Source organism: Mobula hypostoma, chromosome 7 (genome assembly GCF_963921235.1).
Source record: "Mobula hypostoma chromosome 7, sMobHyp1.1, whole genome shotgun sequence".
Classification (NCBI taxonomy): domain Eukaryota; kingdom Metazoa; phylum Chordata; class Chondrichthyes; order Myliobatiformes; family Myliobatidae; genus Mobula; species Mobula hypostoma.
The window spans coordinates 79,082,890-79,102,690 of record NC_086103.1 but is presented as its reverse complement, the minus strand read 5'-3'; the positions used below and the strand labels follow the sequence as shown (position 1 = coordinate 79,102,690).

The 19,801-nt window shown below is 42.2% G+C and overlaps 1 protein-coding gene across 1 annotated transcript in view; it reads right to left on the bottom strand.

Annotated features, from left to right (window-relative positions):
* Window positions 1-19,422, bottom strand: part of LOC134349406 (slit homolog 3 protein-like) — a 674,478-nt gene extending 655,056 nt beyond the window's left edge. The window contains exon 1 of the mRNA XM_063053662.1: window positions 18,411-19,422. Within this exon, the coding sequence (XP_062909732.1) occupies window positions 18,411-18,583 (173 nt within the window). The 5' untranslated portion in view covers window positions 18,584-19,422. The remainder of the gene's footprint in view (window positions 1-18,410) is intronic.
* Window positions 19,423-19,801: the final 379 nt, after the last annotated feature.

The window sequence follows — 19,801 nt, the reverse complement described above, 5'->3', positions numbered from 1 at the left end:
AAGCTACATCTTTCTTTCAAACTTCCCAATTCATTATTATAGCTCACATCAATTCATTGCCCATTCAACAACCACATGAAACATGGCTCTAATGAATCAGCTGGAAAATGCAAAGCCAAGTGCAGTGCCTAATCACGTAGCTTACGAAGAGTCTGAGTTTGCCTTTTGGCCCTCTTTGGGCTTACAGTTGAATGGACCTGTCATAAAGTGTTTCATTAAAAGCTAAGGACTGGCTGCTGGCCAGTGCAAATATCAACCTTTGCCACTGAACTACGTCCACCTGCACAAGCCTGCTCCTGCTCTTGGCCTCACCACTGGAGTGTTTTTAGCCTTGCAGTTTGGATTCTGTTTTTGTTAATTCTGCGAACGATGGATGCACTGCGGTGGAATTAAACTCTCCTTTCCAATTTTTTTTGCTCTGAGCGCAGTTAGGTCAGAAATCACAGAGGTGTTACCTCTCCAAACCAGCTGCCTGCAGCCTTTTTAAGCCCCATTCTCATTTTCTAATTTGCACAAAACATCTGAGCTATTTTGATTCAAAGTCAAAGAGGTTAGCAGGCAGTCAGATAGAGGTGTTTGAAATAATGAAGCAGTGATAATGGGAACAGATAACGTCCAGAGATTTATACCAAATAAAGCATCATGATCTCAAAATTCAGAACTTCAAACAAAATAATTTGTTGATATATTGTACTTAAAAATCTTCTGACTAAAGACCCACATAACATTGCAAAGCATGTCAACTATCACATTTCCAATTTGCTACACAAGAGGGATTACAACCAGCTAACCCAGGTATTCAATGGCATTAATGTCATTTGACACCCCATTAAAATGATTAGGATTACCATTGAACAATACCAGCCATATAAATACTGCACTCACTAGAACAGGTCTGAAGCTTTAACATCTGCCGGACGATGCTGAGGATGTTTTACGAGTCTGTGGTGGCCAGTGCAATCATGTTTGCTGTTGTGTGCTGGGGCAACAGGCTGAGGAAAGCAGACACCAACAGAATCATCAAACTCATTTGTAAGGCCAGTGATGTTGTGGGAATGGAACTAGAATCTCTGACGGTGGTGTCTGAAAAGAGGATGCTGTCCAAGTTGCATGCCATCTTGGACAATGTCTCCCATCCACTACATAATGTACTGGTTGGGCACAGGAGTACATTCAGCCAGAGACTCATCCCACCGAGATGCAACACAGAGCATCATAGGAAGTCATTCCTGCCTGTGGCCATCAAACTTTACAACTCCTCCCTTGGAGGGTCAGACACCCTGAGCCAATAGGCTGGTCCTGGACTTATTTCCTGGCATAATTTACATATTACTATTTAACTATTTATGGTTTTATTACTATTTAATTATTTATGGTGCAACTGTAACGAAAACCAATTTCCCCCGGGATCAATAAAGTATGACTATGACTATGACTAAGCTGGGTGTACTGTGGTGTACAACTCACCTCCAGACAATCCGAAATCTTTCCACCAGTCAGAAGAATGATAGAATGCTGTCTGACTGCCTGGAGGACTGCTGCTCTAACAGCTCTCAGAAAGCCCTACTTCATGTAGAATATAGCCAACTATTTGACTGGTACTCGATCCACTGATTTAAATATACAATTTTTCTGTAGCAGTACATGAAGGCTGCAGCGTGGCTGGCACATCTACATCCTGCAGTTATTTAACTGGGCTACTCCAACAGCACCCCCCAACTCCATGAGCTCTGTTACCAAGGACAGGGGTGTCCGGTGCATACGAACAGCAGCAGCAGCAGGTTTCCCTCCGAGTCATTCCACTCCAACTTGGAACTATATCGCTACTCCTGGATTTATATCCTGAGATTGTCTACCAAACAGCACCGTGGGAGTACTTTCAGTGCATCTACAGCCACCCTCAGCCAGCTCCTCAAATGCCCGGATCCTGAAAAATGAATAAATAAAAAAAGTAATAATCTTCTGATATGCTGTCTGAAATGGAAACCTATTTCCCGATCTCTAATTTACTCAAATTATTTTCTCGATCTACGTGTCACAGTTCTTGTTGAGACAATGGATTGCATAGTGGGAGAGAGATTTCAAAAGAAGTGAGTAGGGGGAGTCGGGACATTATTTGTGCCATAGTTCCTGAGAAGATGTTGGATTTTGCACAATTAAGTACCTGGCAAGGGCCGATAAAAAGAAGTTAGGTTAAAGTGGAGTGGTCATTATGGGAGTGGGTCAGTATTAGAGTGGGGAGTTCTGGCTTTGGCTCATAGAGGCTTCAGCAAGGAGAGGTGGAGGCTGTAGGTAGATTCTTTTTTTCATTTAGTTTTCTTTCTTTCTTGTTGCACAGTGAGAGCAGTGGGGATGCCAAGCAAGATAGTGGAATACTCCTCTTTCAGGATGTGGGAAGGCAGGGAGACCTCCAGTGTCCCTGACGACTACACCTGTAAGAAGTGCATCCAGCTGCAGCTTCTTTCAGACCATGTTAAGGAGTTGGAGCTGGAACAGGATGAACTCCGGATCATTCGGGAGCCTGACGGATTGATCAATTGGACATACAGGAAGGTAGTCAGATCCAAGGTGCAGGGCACCGATACCTGAGTGACTGTCAGGAGGGGAAAGGAGATAGGCAGCCAGTGCAGACTACTGTGGTTGTTCCCTCAATAATAGGTATGTAACTCTCAGGTTCAGCCATGCTGTGTTAATCCAGGAGGAGACAGCCTCCGGCTTGGGCAAACTTGAAAAGTCTTGTTTGGGTGGATGCTGTGTGATGTGTTCCCCCGCTACAAATCAGTACCACGAAATAACAAACAGTACACAATATGTAATTAAATGATTGAGCTTTATTATGTGTGATATACTGCATCCGGTGCTCCCGGTGCAGCCTTCTATATATTGGTGAGACCCGACGCAGACTGAGAGACTGTTTCGCTGAACTCCTACGGTCTCTCCGTCAGAGAAAGCAGGATCTCCCAGTGGCCACACATTTTAATTCCACGTCCCATTCCTATTCTGATATGTCTATCCACGGCCTCCTCTACTGTCAAGATGAAGCCACACTCAGGTTGAAAGAACAACACCTTATATTCCGTCTGGGTAGCCTCGAACCTGATGGCATGAGCATTGACTTCTCTAACTTCTGTTAATGCCTCTCCTCCCGTTCTTACCCCATCCTTATTTATCTATCTATCTATCTATCTATCTATCTATTTATTATTTTCTCCCTTTTTTTCCTCTCTATTTTTTTCTCTGTCTGTCCCTCTCACAATAACTCCTTGCCTGCTCTCCATTTTCCTTTGGTTCTCCCCTCCCCTTTTCTTTCTCCATAGGCCTCCCATCCCATGATCCTCTCCCTTCACCAGCCTTGTATCCCCTTTGCCAATCAACTTTCCAGCTCTTAGCTTTATCCGTCCCCCTCCCGTCTTCTCCTATCATTTTGGATCTCCCCCTCCCCCTCTCACTTTCAAATCTCTTACTATCTCTTCTTTCAGTTAGTCCTGATGAAGGGTCTCAGCCCCAAACGTCGACTGTGCTTCTTCCTATGGATGCTCTCTGGCCTGCTGCGTTCCACAAACATTTTTTGTGTGTTGCTTGAATTTCCAGCATCTGCAGATTTCATCATGTTTGAGCTTTATAATTCTTAATTTGACTATGAGGTTAGTAAAGAAAACAAAAAAAGGGACCATTTTAATGAAACAGTCCAATGTGCACATTGGAGCTGATGGTTTTCCCATCAGTTCGTCCTCCATCGATTTCCCCCGGGCGTCATCGACTCCTGACCCCATTCCACGTCCGCCCCGTCCTGCAGTCTACGACTTCCCCGTTCTGACATCTTCTCTCTCCATCTTCTCCCGAACCAAAAGCCCGCAAATCCCTCGCTCTCGGGCACACAGGAAAGAAAACCACTCCTATCATGGGATGCCGCACATTCCAAAGCCCCCATTATCTCTAGTCATAACCCAAACACACTACTGCTACAGAGAAACCATTACATTAGCGGTGGAACCTTTCCCAGGACATCACAGGTATATCACTTTGGATACTGTTGGAGGATGACCTAGAAGAGGAAAGCCACAGCGGGCATGTCCCTGGCTCTGAGTCTGGCTCTGTGGCTCAGAAGGGAAGGGGGTGAGAAGAGAAGAACTGTAGTAATTGAGGATTAAATGGTTAGGTGAACAGACAAGAAGTTTTGTGGATGAGAACAAGATTCCTGGATGGTATGTTGCCTCCTGGGTACCAGGGTCAATGACATCTCCGATCAAGTCCACAGCATTGTTAATTGGGAGGGTGAGCAGCCAGAGGTCATGGTCCACATGAGTACCAATAACATGGGTTGTAAGGGTGATGAGGTCCTGCAAATTGAGTTCAGAGAGTTAGGTGCTCCATAGGACAGGACCACCAGGGTTGAGATCTCAGGATTATTACCCATGCCATCTGCTAGTGAAGCCAGAAATATGAAGATTATACAGTTTAAAATATGGCTAAGGAGATGGAGCAGGAGGGAGAGCTTCAGATTTTTGGATCATCTTGCTCTCTTCCCAGGAAGGTGGGACATGTACAGAAGGGATTGTTTGCACCTGAACTGATTGGGGACTAATATACTTGTGAAAAAGTTTGCTCGTGCTGCAAGGGGGAGTATAAACTAGAACTGCAGGGGATGGAAAGCAGTGTGCCCAAGCAGATAGCAGGGTGGCTGTGAGGAAAAATGTTCTTAAGCCTACATGCAAAGTCAGGAATTGAAAGATTGCGCACGCTGGAACTAAGGTTCTGAATTGATTCAATGCAAGGAGTATAGTAGGAAAGGCAAATGAGCTTAGGGTATGGATCAGCACATGAAATTATGATATTGTAGCCATTAGACAGACTTGGTTTCGGGAGGTGCAGGAGTGGCAGCTCTTCGTTCCAGGATTCTATTGTATGAGATGTGATAGAATGGGATGGGTTAAAGTGTTAAAGAGGGAGGGGTGGTACTATTAATCAGGGAAAATGTCACGGCAGTGCTTAGACAGAATAGACTGGAGGGCTTGTCTACTGAGGCTATATGACTGGAACTGAGAAATAAGAAAGAGATGACCACATTAATGGGATTATATTATAGACCACCAACAGTCTGTGGGATTTAGAAGAGCAAATTTGTAGAGAGATCACAGACTGTTGCAAGATTTTAACTTTCCACATCGTCACTGGGACTCCCATACTGTAAAAGGGCTGGATGGGATAGAGTTTGTCAAATGTGTTCTGAAAAAGAATTCCTTAATCGGTAATAGAGGTTCCAGCTACAGAGAGTGTGATACTAGATCTCCTATTAGGGAATGAGACAGAGCTGGTGAGAGAAGTTTGAGTAGAAGAACACTTTACATCTAGTGATCATTACATAATTAATTTTAAATAATTATGGAGAAGGATATGGTCTAAATTAAAGGCTAATTTTGATGGTATCAGAAAGGATCTGGAAAGTGTAGCTGGGACAGATTGTTTTTTGGCAAAGGTGCACTTGTTAAGTATGAGGCTTTCAAAAGTGAGATTCTGAGAGTACAGAGTTTATATGTTCCTGTCAGAATAAAAAGCAAGGATAACAGGTTCCGTGAACTTTGGTTTTCTAGAGATATTGAGGCCCTAGTTAAGAAAAAGGAGGAGGTGCATAGCAGGTATAGGCAGGAAGGAGCAAATGAGGTACTTGAGGAGTATAACAAATGCAAGAAAGGATTAAGAAGGAAATCAGGAGGGCTAAAAGAAGGCATGAGGTTACTCTAACAGACAAGGTGAAAGAGAATCCCAAGGGCTTCTACAGAAATATTAAAAGCAAGAAGATAGCAAGGGACAAAACTGGTCCTTTGTAAGATCAAAACATACATCTATAAATGGAGCTGAAAGAGATGGGGGAGGTCGTAAAATGAGTTTTTGCCTCTGTATTTACTTGGGAGATGGTCGCAGAGTAAATAGAAGTAAGGCAAAGCAACATTGAGGTTATGGACTATATACAAATTACAGAGGAGGAGGTGTTTGTTGTCTGAAGCAAATTAGAGTGGATAAATCCTCAGAACTTGACAAGGTGTTCTCTAGGACCCTGTGAGAGGCTAGTGTAGAAATTGCAGGGGCCCTAGCAGAGAGATGGAAAACTTTTTAGCCACGGGTGAGGTGCCAAATGGTTGCAAGATAGCTAATGTTCTTCCATTTTTTAAGAAAGGCTCCAAGAATAAGTTAGGGAATTATAGGCTGCTGGGCCTGACGTCAGTAATGAGTAAATTATTGGAAGGTTTTCTAAGGGTCCGTATATTTAAGTATTTGGATAGACAGGGGCTCGTTAGGCATAGTCAACATCGCTTTGTGCTTGGTAAGTCATGTCTAACCAATCTTACAGATTTTTTTGAGGAAGTTACCAGGAAAGTTGATGAAGCAAGGCAGTGGATATAAACTATATAGACTTTAACAAGGCCTTTGACAAGATTCTGCATGGGAGATTGTTCAAGAAGTTTCAGTTGCTTGGTATTTAAGATGAGGTAGTAAATTGGATTAGACATTGGCTTCACTGGAGAACCAGAGTGTGGTAGTAGACACTTGCCTCTCTGACTGGAGGCCTATGATTAGTGGTGTGCCACAGTGATCGGTGCTGGGTCCACTGTTGCTTGTCATCTATGTATATCAATGATCTAGATGATAATGTGATAAACTGGATCAGCAAATTTTCAAATGACACCAAGATTTGGGCTGTCATGGCTTGCAGAGGGATCTAAACCAACTGGAAAATGGGCTGAAAAAAGGCAGATGGAATTTAATGTGGGAGGACAAACCAGGGTAGGACTAACACAGTGAGTGGTAGGGCACTGAGGACTGTGGTAGAACAGACAAATCTGGGAATCTGGGAATACAGATCCATAATTCCTTGAAAGTGGTATCACAGGTAGATAGATACCAAAGAAAGCTTTTGGCACATTGGCCTTCATAAATCAAAGTATTGAGGGCAGGAGTTGGGATGTCATGTTGAAGCTGTATAATACTTAGGAGAGCAACACACACAAAATGCTGGTGGAATGCAGCAGGACAGGTAGCATCTAGAGGAAGAAGTACAGTTGACATTTTGGGTCGAGATCCTTCGTCGGGACTAACAGAAAAAAGAGATAGTAAGAGATTTGAAAGTGGGTGGGGGGGAGACCTGAAATGATAGGAGAAGACAGGAGGGGGAGGGATGGAGCTAAGAGCTGGGAAGTTGATTGGCAAAAGGGATACAAGGCTGGAGAAGGGGGAGTATCATGGGACGAAAAGCCTTGGAAGAAAGAAGGGGGAGGGGAGCACCAGAGGAAGATGGAGAACAGGCAAGGAGTTATTGTGAGAGGAACAGAGAGAGAAAAAATAAATAAAATAAAAATTAGGGATGGGGTAAGAAGGGGAAGAGGGGCATTAATGGAAGTTAGAGAAATCAATGTTGCTTGAATTTCCAGCATCTGCAGATTTTCTCGTGTTTGCGTAATACTTATGAGAGGCCTATTTTGGAGTAGTTTGTGTATTTTTGGTCACCTACCAGCAAGAAAGAAGTCAATAAGATTGAAAGACTACAGAGAAAATTTACAAAGATGTTGCCAGGACTTGAGGTCCTGCGTTATAGGGAAAGGTTGAATAGGTTAGGAATTTATTTCCAGGAGCATAGAAGAATGAGTGGAGATTTGATCGAGGTATACAAAGTTATGAGGGGTTTAGATAAGGTAAAAGCAAGTAGGCTTTTCCAATGAGGTTAGGTGAGACTTGAACTAGAGGTCATGTGTAAAGGAGGAAAGGTGAAATATTTAAGGGGAAACATCTTCACTCAGAGGGCAGTGTGAGTGTGGGATGAGCTGCCAGTGGAAGTGGTGGGTGCAGGCTTGATTTCAACATTTAAGAGAAATTTGGGTAAGTACATGAATGGGAGAGGTATGGAGGGCTTTGGTCTGGATGCAGGCAGATTATTAGTTTGGCACGGACTAGATGGGCCAAAGGGCTTGTTTTTGTGCTGTAGTGTTCTATGACTATGACCCTATTGCTCTAATAAAATTTCTTAGATTCTCCTAGTGAGTAACTGGATGCTAACCTTAAAGAGACATGTCAGGTTGATAGAATATTGTTACATTTCTATACGTAACAATGCAGAAGGACATTCTCCAGACATTAACACTCTAAGTGGACAGAGTATTTACATAAAAAGTCATGCTGATATGCAGTCAGAAAATTCCAAACGCTCAGTGAATAGTGTGTAAAGTCTTATTAATCACACACCCTGTCTAGACCACACGATACACATCACATGATCAGGCTTCCCCACCACTGACAATGTAAGCTAATTAATATGTGGAACTCATCAATATATTTTTTAAAGCGTGATGGCGGAGCTGCTCAATCCTCTGGAAATAAAAACAACTGAAACCAAGTTATTTGATATTTAATCTTTATTAATAGTTAATAGTTATTATATCATTATGCTGGACATTTACTTTGATGTCTCAGGTTGTTTTATCACATATCCCCTAAATTCAGAATGTTCATGATCTACCTCATCAAGGTTCTTGCAGCCTATTGTCTACCTGAAATCACTGGACCTGAGACACTAAATTTTGCATTCTGCAATTGTTCTACCTTTGTACTACTGTGATATACTTGTGTTCTGAAATGATCTGAATTGATGGTTTTTCAATGTTTCGCAGTAGATGTGACAATAATAGACCAATGCCAATTACCATCACTCACCTACAATTGTGGTCAGTGTAAGAAGACTTCGGGATCAAAGTAAGAAATCAATTTACTCCGCCATAGTTACAGGAGATCACGGACCACAATGAAGGTTACACAGTCCTGGTGTGGTGTTTTGAACCAGAACATTGAAACTTCATTTCCTCCCAGAGACAGTGCTTGACCTATTGAGTTCTACCAACAATTTTTTTGATGGAACACTGTAATATGTCTCCAAATTTGTGAAAATTGAAGAATATACCCTCAATCCAAACTAGGAATGCACATTCTATCCAACCACTACTGCCCCTTTAATCCCCGATTTTGGTTTTTTATACGATATCTCTACACTCCCATGACATTACTTCCCTTACTTATTTGCAGTCCCAGCTCTTCACAACATCAGAACGAAAATATCAAGTCAGGGGTTTCTTTTAACATGATGGAGTTGGGTGCTGTAAAGACACTGTGGCAGGAAGCCTTAAGTACGGTAAAACAACCGAGCTTGGGAGATCCATTCCCATTACAAATGACTTACACGGAATCTGGAAAGATTCACACACAAAACACTAGAGGCACTAACAGGTCAAGCAGCATCTATGGAAATGAATAAACAGTCAACGTTTCTGGCAGAGACCCTTCCTTAGGATGCCAGAATAAAAAGGTCAGGGGAGGAAAGAGGCTAGCTGGAAGGTGGTAGGTGAAGCCGGGTGAGAGGGAAGGGTCTGAGATTAGAGAAGAAGGAATCTGATGGGAGAGAAGAGGGGATCATAGGAGAAAGGAAAGGAGGAGGGGCATCAAGGGGACGTGATAGATGGGTGAGATGAGATAAATGGTAAGAATGGGGAACGGGACGGCGGGGGCGGGGAGGGGGGGTAGATCATTTTTACCAGAAGGAGAAATTGATGCTTCTACCATCAGGTTGGAGGCTGAAAAAGACTGGCGGTCTTGAGCAGACTCTGGATAAGGTAAATCAACTGACAGTATGATTTTTTTCCCACACCTTTACTTTGTTCTTTTTTTTATTTATAGATTCTGCACAGTAACAGACCCTTCTGAAACAATGACCCCATACCACCCAATTAACCTACAAACCTGTACATCCTTGGGCTGTGTTGAATATCCAAACAAAGCCTGCGTGGTCATGGGCAGAACGTACAAACTCGTCACAGACAACAGCAGAACTGAACCTGGCTCATTAGTGCTGTAACACGAGGGGTGATTGATAAGTTCGTGGCCTAAGGTAGGAGGAGTCAATTTTAGAAAACCTAGCACATATATTTTTCAACATAGTCCCCTCCTACATGTACACACTAGGTCCAGAGGTCGTTTAGCATACGGATCCCTTCTTTGCAGAAGTGGTCCACAGCAGGGGTGATTGATACGTTCGTGGCCTAAGGTAGAAGGAGATGAGTTATACAGCTCTTGTTACATGTACGTGCAGTTCAACTCTTTGAGTGAAAATGCAGAAAGCTTGAAGTTTCTCCTCATCTCCTCCTACCCTAGGCCACTAACTTATCAATCACCCCTGCTGTGGACCACTTTCTGGAGGTCCAAGATGCCGACTTCTACAAAAAAGGGATCCGTATGCTCCACGACTGCTGGACTAAGTGTGTAAATGCAGGGAAAATAAATGTGCTAGGTTTTCTAAAATTGACTCCTTCTACCTTAGGCCACAAACTTATCTATCACCCCTCATAGCATTACATTAACCACTACACTACCATGACTTTAAAACATTTCCAAGGATTGGTTAGCAAAAAAGCTTCTGGCACTAGAAATGAGCTACAAATAATGCAAAATGCATTTGTGAAATATACAATATTAACTACTAGCAATGCACAAATGTTTCCAAGATCCTTCAAAGAGACACAGATCATAACAGATAATCACTTCAAACCAAAATGAAGCTTTCAGAAATAGTGACTGAAAAATAACTCTTTTGGAAAATCCCCAGCTGGTATTTTTGACTAAATTATGAATTTGGCTAACGTGCCAGAAGAAGAAGAATTTACTGGGAGCCTTTCTTCATATAAAACTGAAACGGGACATTCCGCTGCTTTCGCTCACTGCCTAGCTGTAAAACCACACTGTTTGCACTCTATCATGTAATGGATATAAAACTCTCAGAGAAAAGAACTTCATAGATAGAAAGCTAGATATAAAATTTATTAGCAATCCACAATATCCTCAAGCCTATAAATATCTCAATTAAACTAAGCTAAATTAAATTAACTATCTTAACTGAGTTACAGCAACAAACTGTTGAAGAACAAGGCTTTCTATCTTGTACTGTATCTACCTACACCCCTCCCTGAGGTGAAAATAATGGCCAGCCTCCAATACCTAGTAATTTGTGAAGTTTGCAGTAATGGTTGGAGCTGTGCAGATACCAATAAAAATTATCTACAGGCAAAACCCATCAATTTTATCACAAGCTTTGGACCGGCAGTTCATGAAAGTATATTTCTGATAAGAAGTCATTTACCTGTTTCTGCAAAGGGTTTCCCATTTAAGTAACATGAGGTAGAAATTCCAACTGGCAAACCTCATGAACAGATGTTTAATGCACTTGTAGTACTTTTCCTGTGTGTATTATTTTACACAGGCTGTTTAATATCAATGGCTTAATGTCCATGTGAAAAACAGCACACTCTGGAATGCAGTGCAAGTGCATTAGGCATTTGTACATTCAGTGTCCTAATCGGAATACGGGCCTCTGATACCAAAGAACACTATGCATAAGGGGTTGGAGTTTCTGCCCTCTCCATGGCATTATCAGCAGCCAACCATCATTTTACAGAAAAAAATGGATTTTGTTCTTGCCACTATTGTCATAAAAACATAACTCTGACATTAGTATGAGTATAGACTCCAGGTGCCTCTGTCCTACAGGTGAGCTTGACTGTTTTTGGAGATAACTTCATCCCAACCACTGAAAGGGACACATTGGACTAAGCCATCAGACAGACAACAGAATACAAGGCCAAACACAGAGTGCCTGAAACTGAGATTCCAACCTTTTCTTCATGCCTTATCTACTCTGACTGAATGACAGCACTCCTCCATCTCAGACAGAAGATAATTGCTTCATGTTCTAGTATTGAGCCTCCATCACATAAACAGGCAAAGCATGAGAATGGTACACTGTCATGTGTGCTGTAAATCAGACTGTTTCATCTCTCGGGTGGATATTGAAGGCCTGAGATATTACAAGGGGTGATTGATAAGTTCGTGACCTGAAGTCATCTCTAGGAAGAGGTACAGTTGACGTTTCAGGCCGGGACCCTTCGTCAGGACTAACTGAAGGAAGAGCTAGTAAGAGATTTGAAAGTGGGAGGGGGAGGGGGAGGGGGAGATCCAAAATGATAGGAGAAGACAGGAGGGGGAGGGATGGAGCCAAGAGCTGGACAGGTGATCGGCAAAAGAGATACGAGAGGATCATGGGACAGGAGGCCCAGGGAGAAGGAAAAAGGGGGGGACCGAGAGGATGGGGAAGAGGTATAGTCAGAGGGACAGAGGGAGAAAAAGGAGAGTGAGAGAAAGAATGTGTGTATAAAAATAAATAATCGAGGGGGAGGTGGGGCATTACCGGAAGTTAGAGAAGTCAATGTTCATGCCATCAGGTTGTAGGCTACCCAGACGGAATATAAGGTGTTGTTCCTCCAACCTGAGTGTGGCTTCATCTTTACAGTAGAGGAGGCCGTGGATAGACATGTCAGAATGGGAATGGGATGTGGAATTAAGATGTGTGGCCACCGGGAGATCCTGCTTTCTCTGGCGGACAGAGCGTAGGTGTTCAGCAAAACGATCTCCCAGTCTGTGTCGGGTCTCGCCAATATATATAGAAGGCCACATCGGGAGCACTGGACGCAGTATATCACCCCAGCCAACTCACAGGTGAAGTGTCGCCTCACCTGGAAGGACTGTCTGGGGCCCCGAATGGTGGTAAGGGAGGAAGTGTAAGGGCATGTGTAGCACTTGTTCCGCTTACAAGGATAAGTGCCAGGAGGGAGATCAATGGGGAGGGATGGGGGGGGGGGCGAATGGACAAGGGAGGGAAAGATGTGCTTAGTTGTGGGATCCCGCTGGAGGTGTCGGAAGTTACGGAGAATAATATGTTGGACCCGGAGGCTAGTGGGGTGATAGGTGAGGACCAGGGGAACCCTATTCCTAGTGGGGTGGCGGGAGGATGGAGTGAGAGCAGATGTACGTGAAATGGGGAGCAGAGAGCAGAGTTGATAGTGGAGGAAGGGAAGCCCCTTTCTTTAAAAAAGGAGGACATCTCCCTCGTCCTGGAATGAAAAGCCTCATCCTGAGAGCAGATGCGGCAGAGACGGAGGAATTGCGAGAAGGGGATGGCATTTTTGCAAGAGACAGGATGAGAAGAGGAATAGTCCGGGTAGCTGTGAGAGTCAGTAGGCTTATAGTAGACATCAGTGGATAAGCTGTCTCCAGAGACAGAGACAGAAAGATCTAGAAAGGGGAGGGAGGTGTCGGAAATGGACCAGGTAAACTTGAGGGCAGGGTGAAAGTTGGAGGCAAAGTTAATAAAGTCAACGAGCTCAGCATGCGTGCAGGAAGCAGCGCCAATGCAGTTGTCGATGTAGTGAAGGAAAAGTGGGGGACAGATACCAGAATAGGCACAGAACATAGATTGTTCCACAAAGCCAACAAAAAGGCAGGCATAGCTTGGACCCATGCAGGTGGTCATAGCTACACCTTTAGTTTGGAGGAAGTGGGAGGAGCCAAAGGAGAAATTATTAAGAGTAAGGACTAATTCCACTAGACAGAGCAGAGTGGTGATAGAGGGGAACTGATTAGGTCTGGAATCCAAAAAGAAGGAGAGAGCTTTGAGACCTTCCTGATGGGGGATGGAAGTATATAGGGACTGGACGTCCATGGTGAAAATAAAGCGGTGGGGGCCAGGGAACTTAAAATCATCGAAAAGTTTAAGAGTGTGAGAAGTGTCACGAACATAGGTAGGAAGGGATTGAACAAGGGGGGATTAAACCGTGTCGAGGTATACAGGAACAAGTTCGGTGGGGCAGGAGCAAGCTGGAAAATAAAGCGGTGGAGAAGGAGTCAATTTTAGAAAACCTAGCACATTTATTTTTCAACATAGTCCCCTCTTACATTTACACCCTTTGTCCAGCGGTCGTGGAGCATACGGATCTTGGACCTCCAGAAAGTGTGCACAGCAGGGGTGATTGATAAGTTTTTGGCCTAAGGTAGAAGGAGATGAGTTATACAGCTCTCGTTACATGAACATGCAGGTCAACTCTGAATGATTATGCAGAAAGTTTGAAGTTAATAACTCATCTCCTTCTACCTTAGGCCATGAACTTATCAATCACCCCTTGTATATTGGAAAACAGAAAGCAAGTTCTTTCCTGTCCTGAGCAATATTAATCCAAGAAAGAAAACCCCCTAAAACTTGTCTGCACACTTCCTTAGAGCTGCTGTAGAAATTAGCTGTTACATTGTTTCCATTATAAAAAATGCTTACACTTAAAAGCATTGAATTTATCTTTCTTAATAATGTAAAATAACTCCAGGTATGTACAAATGACTCAAAGATTGTTTTTTTGGGATACAGTGCAGAATAAGGCCTTCAGGCCCTTCGAGCCACACTGCCCAACAACCCCCTATTTAATCTTAGCCTAATCATGGGACAATTTACAATGACCAATTAAACTACCAACCAGTATGTCTTTGGACTGTGGGAAGAAGCTGGACTACCCAGAGGAAACCCACGTAGTCACGGGGAGAAATTACAAACTCTTTACAGGCAGTGCTGGGATATGAACCCAGGTTACCTGTACTGTAAACCTTTGTGCTAACCACAATGCTACTGTGTCACCCCAAAATAGAATGGAAAACAACACAAAGCATACATTGATAATGGAAAATAAAGCACAATGCTAATAACTCACAGCATTGAAAAATAAATCATAGAACGTGCTAATAAACAGTAACAGTGAAATTGTACACAACACTTGCTTGTACACTGTAAAAATAAACCATTACATGCTCTAATAATGCATCTGAAAGAAACACCATGCATACCTATAATACACAATGGAAAATCATCATGCCACATATAAATGTTTACTAGAATGTAAAGTAATCCAGAGGTCATGTTAACAAATCACCAGAAAAGTGAAAAAAAACCATGCACACTGATGCTCAGTTCAGTGACCGATACATGGAGAACTACTGTACATACACACACACAGACCCCTCACTGCAATGAAAAGCTAACAATTGCACACATTAAAAATTCACTGCATTGAAAAACAATCCATAACAACTCTCATAATTCACAAATGGAAAATTGCAACAAAATGCTTGGAACATTATATTGTCAAAACCAACACTATGTTTCATTACAAGACTTCATGGTAACATTCCCAATTCTAACAAAGGCAACCATATATTATGTCATTCTGCAAGCAAGAGACCACAAAATCTCTCTATAATCCATGCCATTCCAAGTATTAGGGACCTCAGAGAAGAAAATGGATTGCTTTACACTTAATCCATTTCTTTTATCGCCATTAACTCGGCTCCAGATCCACAGCAATGACAGAAACTTTCTTGCAAGATAATCATTGCTGAAGTTCTTAAGGTGCCCTCCTAGCTCCCTTATAATGATTCAACACAATCAAAAATAATGCCACTGCACAATATCAACAATTCACAATAGCTTAAAGAAACCCATATCACACTCCAAAGACTTTACACTAGATTCACAACTAAATTATAATTCACCATGCAAAATAATCCACAATACAGTGTTAATTCAGTGTAAAATAATTCACAGCACACACTAAAAATTCAATATGGAAAATAACCCACAGCATTCCCTAATATCTCACAGCTGTGTAAAATGTCCCATTGCACATATTATTTTGTTTCAAAATTCATTCACTGCACACACAAATAATATAGTGTCCAAGAAGTATTTCATGGCTATCTGGAGAAGACAAATATCGGTTATACTGTACATGCATACTTTGACAATAAAATTAACCTTGAACCTTGAGGCCAGAGTAAAGAATATTAATGCTTGTGGTCATTGATCCAGGCATTGGGGAAAAAAGTTGGAAAGTCATATTGAGTATAAAAGTATATACTCAACTAAGTATAACATTCATATTGAGTATAACAGTTGGGAAGTCATATTGCATTTGTGTTAGTTTTGTTCGGCCACTTTTGGAGAAATATGTGCAATTCCAGTTACCACATTTAAATGTGGAGACCCTGGAGAAGGTGCAGAAGAGGATCACTGGGTTGTTTCCTGGATTGAATAATATTTGTTTTATCGAGAGGTTTGACAAACATGGATAGTTTTCTCTGAAGTGTCAGAGGCCAAGGGGAGACCTGATAAAGCTGGATAAAATTATGAGAGGCATAGGTAGGGTATATAGGGTACCCGGGATCAATAAAGTATGACTATGACTATATAGTCTTTTTCCCTGGGTTGAAATGTCAAAAAACCAGAGGACATAGATTCAAGGTGGATGTGGGAAAGTTTAAAGGAGATTTGAGAGGCAATGTGTAAAAGCCATTCATACAGACACAGGAACAGGCAGGGAGCAGAGGGATGGAGATCATGTGCAGGCAGATGGAATTAGTGAGATTGGTACAGCTCGGCTCAAGGGCCTGTCCCTGTGCTGTTTTGTCTGCCTTCTATGTTTACAATATAACCCAAAGCACACAATCATGATTTACAATGTAAAATAATGCAAGGCAGACATTGATGATTCACAACACTGGAAAATAATTCACAACATACCAGCAATTCAAAATGTAGAATAATTCACTGTACACAGTAATAATTTACAATGTGAAATAGCCCACAACACATACTAGCTATTCACAGTGAGAAGTAACCCAAGGCACACACTAATAATACACAATGGAAAATAATTCACAACATTCATTAGTAAATCACCATTACATACAGTTTATGTCACACCAAACATGAACAACTCACACAGAGTAAGATAATCGATAACATACACACATAATATGCCATGCTGAAAAATAAAACATAACACACACCAATAATTCAACAAACTTTTAAAATAGCCCACAGCACAGACTAAGATTTCCCATACAGTAAATTAACCCACTTATACCTCTAATAATTTACAATACTGTAAAATAGCCTACAGAGCAGAGAAAAATAATTCACCTTTCTGTAAAATAACACAGCACACACTATTAACTCACTACAGAAAGAAACTCACAGTACCCACCAATAATTCATGGACATGAAACACACAAAAAAACTTTATTTATGCATACTGTTTTCTTAAGTATTGTAAGTATTCGAGATTGGGTAGCACATGTTAGCACAGCACTGGTGTACATCTTCCAATGTGTTAACACGATGCATATTGCACAACTGGATCTTACGGGTCAGAAAGTCAGAGGTTCCCTCCCTTGTTTAGGTTAACTGGAGTGTGAGTGGGTTCAGTACAGATGCTGCAGCTGATCATTTGTCACTGGCCCCTGCTGGAAGGTCAATGCATAAAAGTTGCAGGTGACGGCAGAACTGGATTCTCAATTCTCAATGTTCAGGCTAACTTTCAAAAGAATAAACCGTGTCATCAGGGTATTGGGAGAAGAATAAGTCATCAGCATCACTGGCCCACGCTTTCAACAGAGCTAGAAATCACAGCAATTTTGAAGATATTTTTATCGTGGGTAGGGAGATTCCACTTTCATTGTTATGGTGAATCTTATGTATACAACCCAGAAACTTTCCACTATAAATAACTTGGTCTATGCAAAGCTGGTTTTGCACAATGATTTGAGCGCATCAAGCAAGAAAAGGAGTAAACACGATATTTTAACCCACTCTTGATCCTTCTTTCGCTCTGGGTATCACCTACTATACTTGGTCCGGCTGCAGCATAACCACAAACACTTCTTCTGCCTCTAAAGCCAGTTTCTGTGCAGATCCCACTAACTCAATGCCCTGTGGGGCTTGGAATGCCCCCCTCCATGGTGCACATCCGGTCTCAAAGTGTAACGCTTTATACGGCTGGGATTTCAAGCAAGTTTGGTGGTAATGAACGGCTCGCGCTTCATTTTTGAGCTCAATGTTCTGACTTGGTCTGGCTTTAACATTTGCACTTTATTTAAGAAAGAAAGCTAAGTAAGGTGAAGTATCCCGTAACAGACTCGGTCAGCATGCTCCACGTGTCAATATATTAGACTTGTCAGTACCCAAGGCGAAAGCATTGTCCGCGTCTACGTCATGTGCCCATCCGTGCCAGGCTGCCAACAGCTTCAGGGCGTTTCAAAAGAACATCAAACACTGAACATTTATGTCAGGGGTTTGCCCTAATTAAAACATTGATACTCCTCCTCGTCCTGTCCTTGACGACACGTTCTGAGGAGGCGTGTTTTTTGAAATGGTCTATAGTGGAGTCACGTTCTAATTATCGCTCAGAGGAAGCGTTGCAACTGGTTTAGACGGCACAATCTGTGCTTCCATTCTAACTTATTACCTTCCTGGCAAGACAAGTAATTCACCATATTTATCACACAAGTTTCGTTGTGATTTAAAACCCGACATTTAAAACAGCGAAGGTCGTAACATTCATTTTAAATGCAGATTCCCTGAAGTACATTTTTTTACGTTTTATATTGGAAGTTGTGTATAACGAGTAAAAAGCGTGCCATTATTATAACTCGCGTTTACTTACAGTCTCTCGGTGTTCCTGGGTATTCCTCTCGGAACAGCCTTTAATCCCAAATGATGGCAATCCACATTGGATCCAGAACAGATACAGCGGCTGGGGCATGCATGGATGTAAACTCCAGAAACTAACAGAGTCAGCAGGACAAACCCTGCCAAGCTGTCTCTCAATTTAGCCATTAAAGAAGATGAAGAAAAGAAGGAATAGGTGGGAGGAAGGGAGGGCGAAGAGAGAGCGAGAGTGCGAGAGAGAGAGAGAGAGAGAGAGAGAGAACGGGAGTTCAAAGACTGAAAAAAAAACCGGAGTTCAGTCTTTCCTCTGATCAGTTTAAAGTTTTAAACAGGCTCAGACAGTCGGTACAGCCGTCAGCTCTGGTGACTCCCGGTGAGATAAATTTTAAACATCCAATCTTCTGGAGACCATTACACAGAGAAGTTACCGGCCTCTCTCTCTTGCCTATATTCTTAAATTCCAAGTAATCCTGCAAACTATTGTCACCAACAAATTCCAGGCTAGATTCCTTCAACTTCCCCCACCCACCCCCACACAACCAACTTTCTTTCACTTTAAAAACTCCTGACGGTTAGAAAGAGGAGATTGAGAACAGCGTGCAAATATAGATTCTTCACAAAAGGCAGGGGAAGAAATTCCAGCTGATAGGCTTCGTACTGAACTGTACTCCTGATCTCTCACCCCAGCCTTTAAAAAAAAATCAACTCTTGATTGGAAGAGGAGAAATATGAACAAAAGCTTCAGGCAAAACCAAAGTAGCCTCTCTTGATGGTCTAAACATTCATCAAATCTCTCAGCACAATCCCACACTCCTGTCACCAAATCCTAGGTGATCTATACCTTCAGCTCCATCAGATTTCTGCACAAGCCTCTTTAACCACACACTTTGAGGGGTGGGCTCCTGGTTTGGTTTCTCTTGCCTATTTTAAAGCCTCACACAATTTTTTCTCCTTCCTGATGTTGCTGTGGATGTGATTGTTGTAAAATCCTAGAGTTGCTCCTTTCATTTCCCAGCTCTGCACTCTGAAGTGTGAGGGTGTTTTTAGTTGCAATAAAAGTTCTCTTATCCTCGCCCTAAATTCGCAGCTGAAGTTTCTACTGGCTCCCTCTTTGCTGATGTCACTCAACATGTTAGAATGAAAGAGTTCTCCCTCTCACACAGGCACATGCACACACTTACAAGACACACTCTCTCCTCACACAAACACCCCTCCTGGAATTACCTCTCTCCTGCACACACACATTTCTTAAACACATTCTTTTCTTTCATACAGCTTTGTTCACATTCTTATTCTTGCTTTTCATTCAAATTCTTTCTCGTGTGCAAATTTCCATATTTACATGTTTTATTCCATCTCATAACCACATGCATTTCTCACACACAA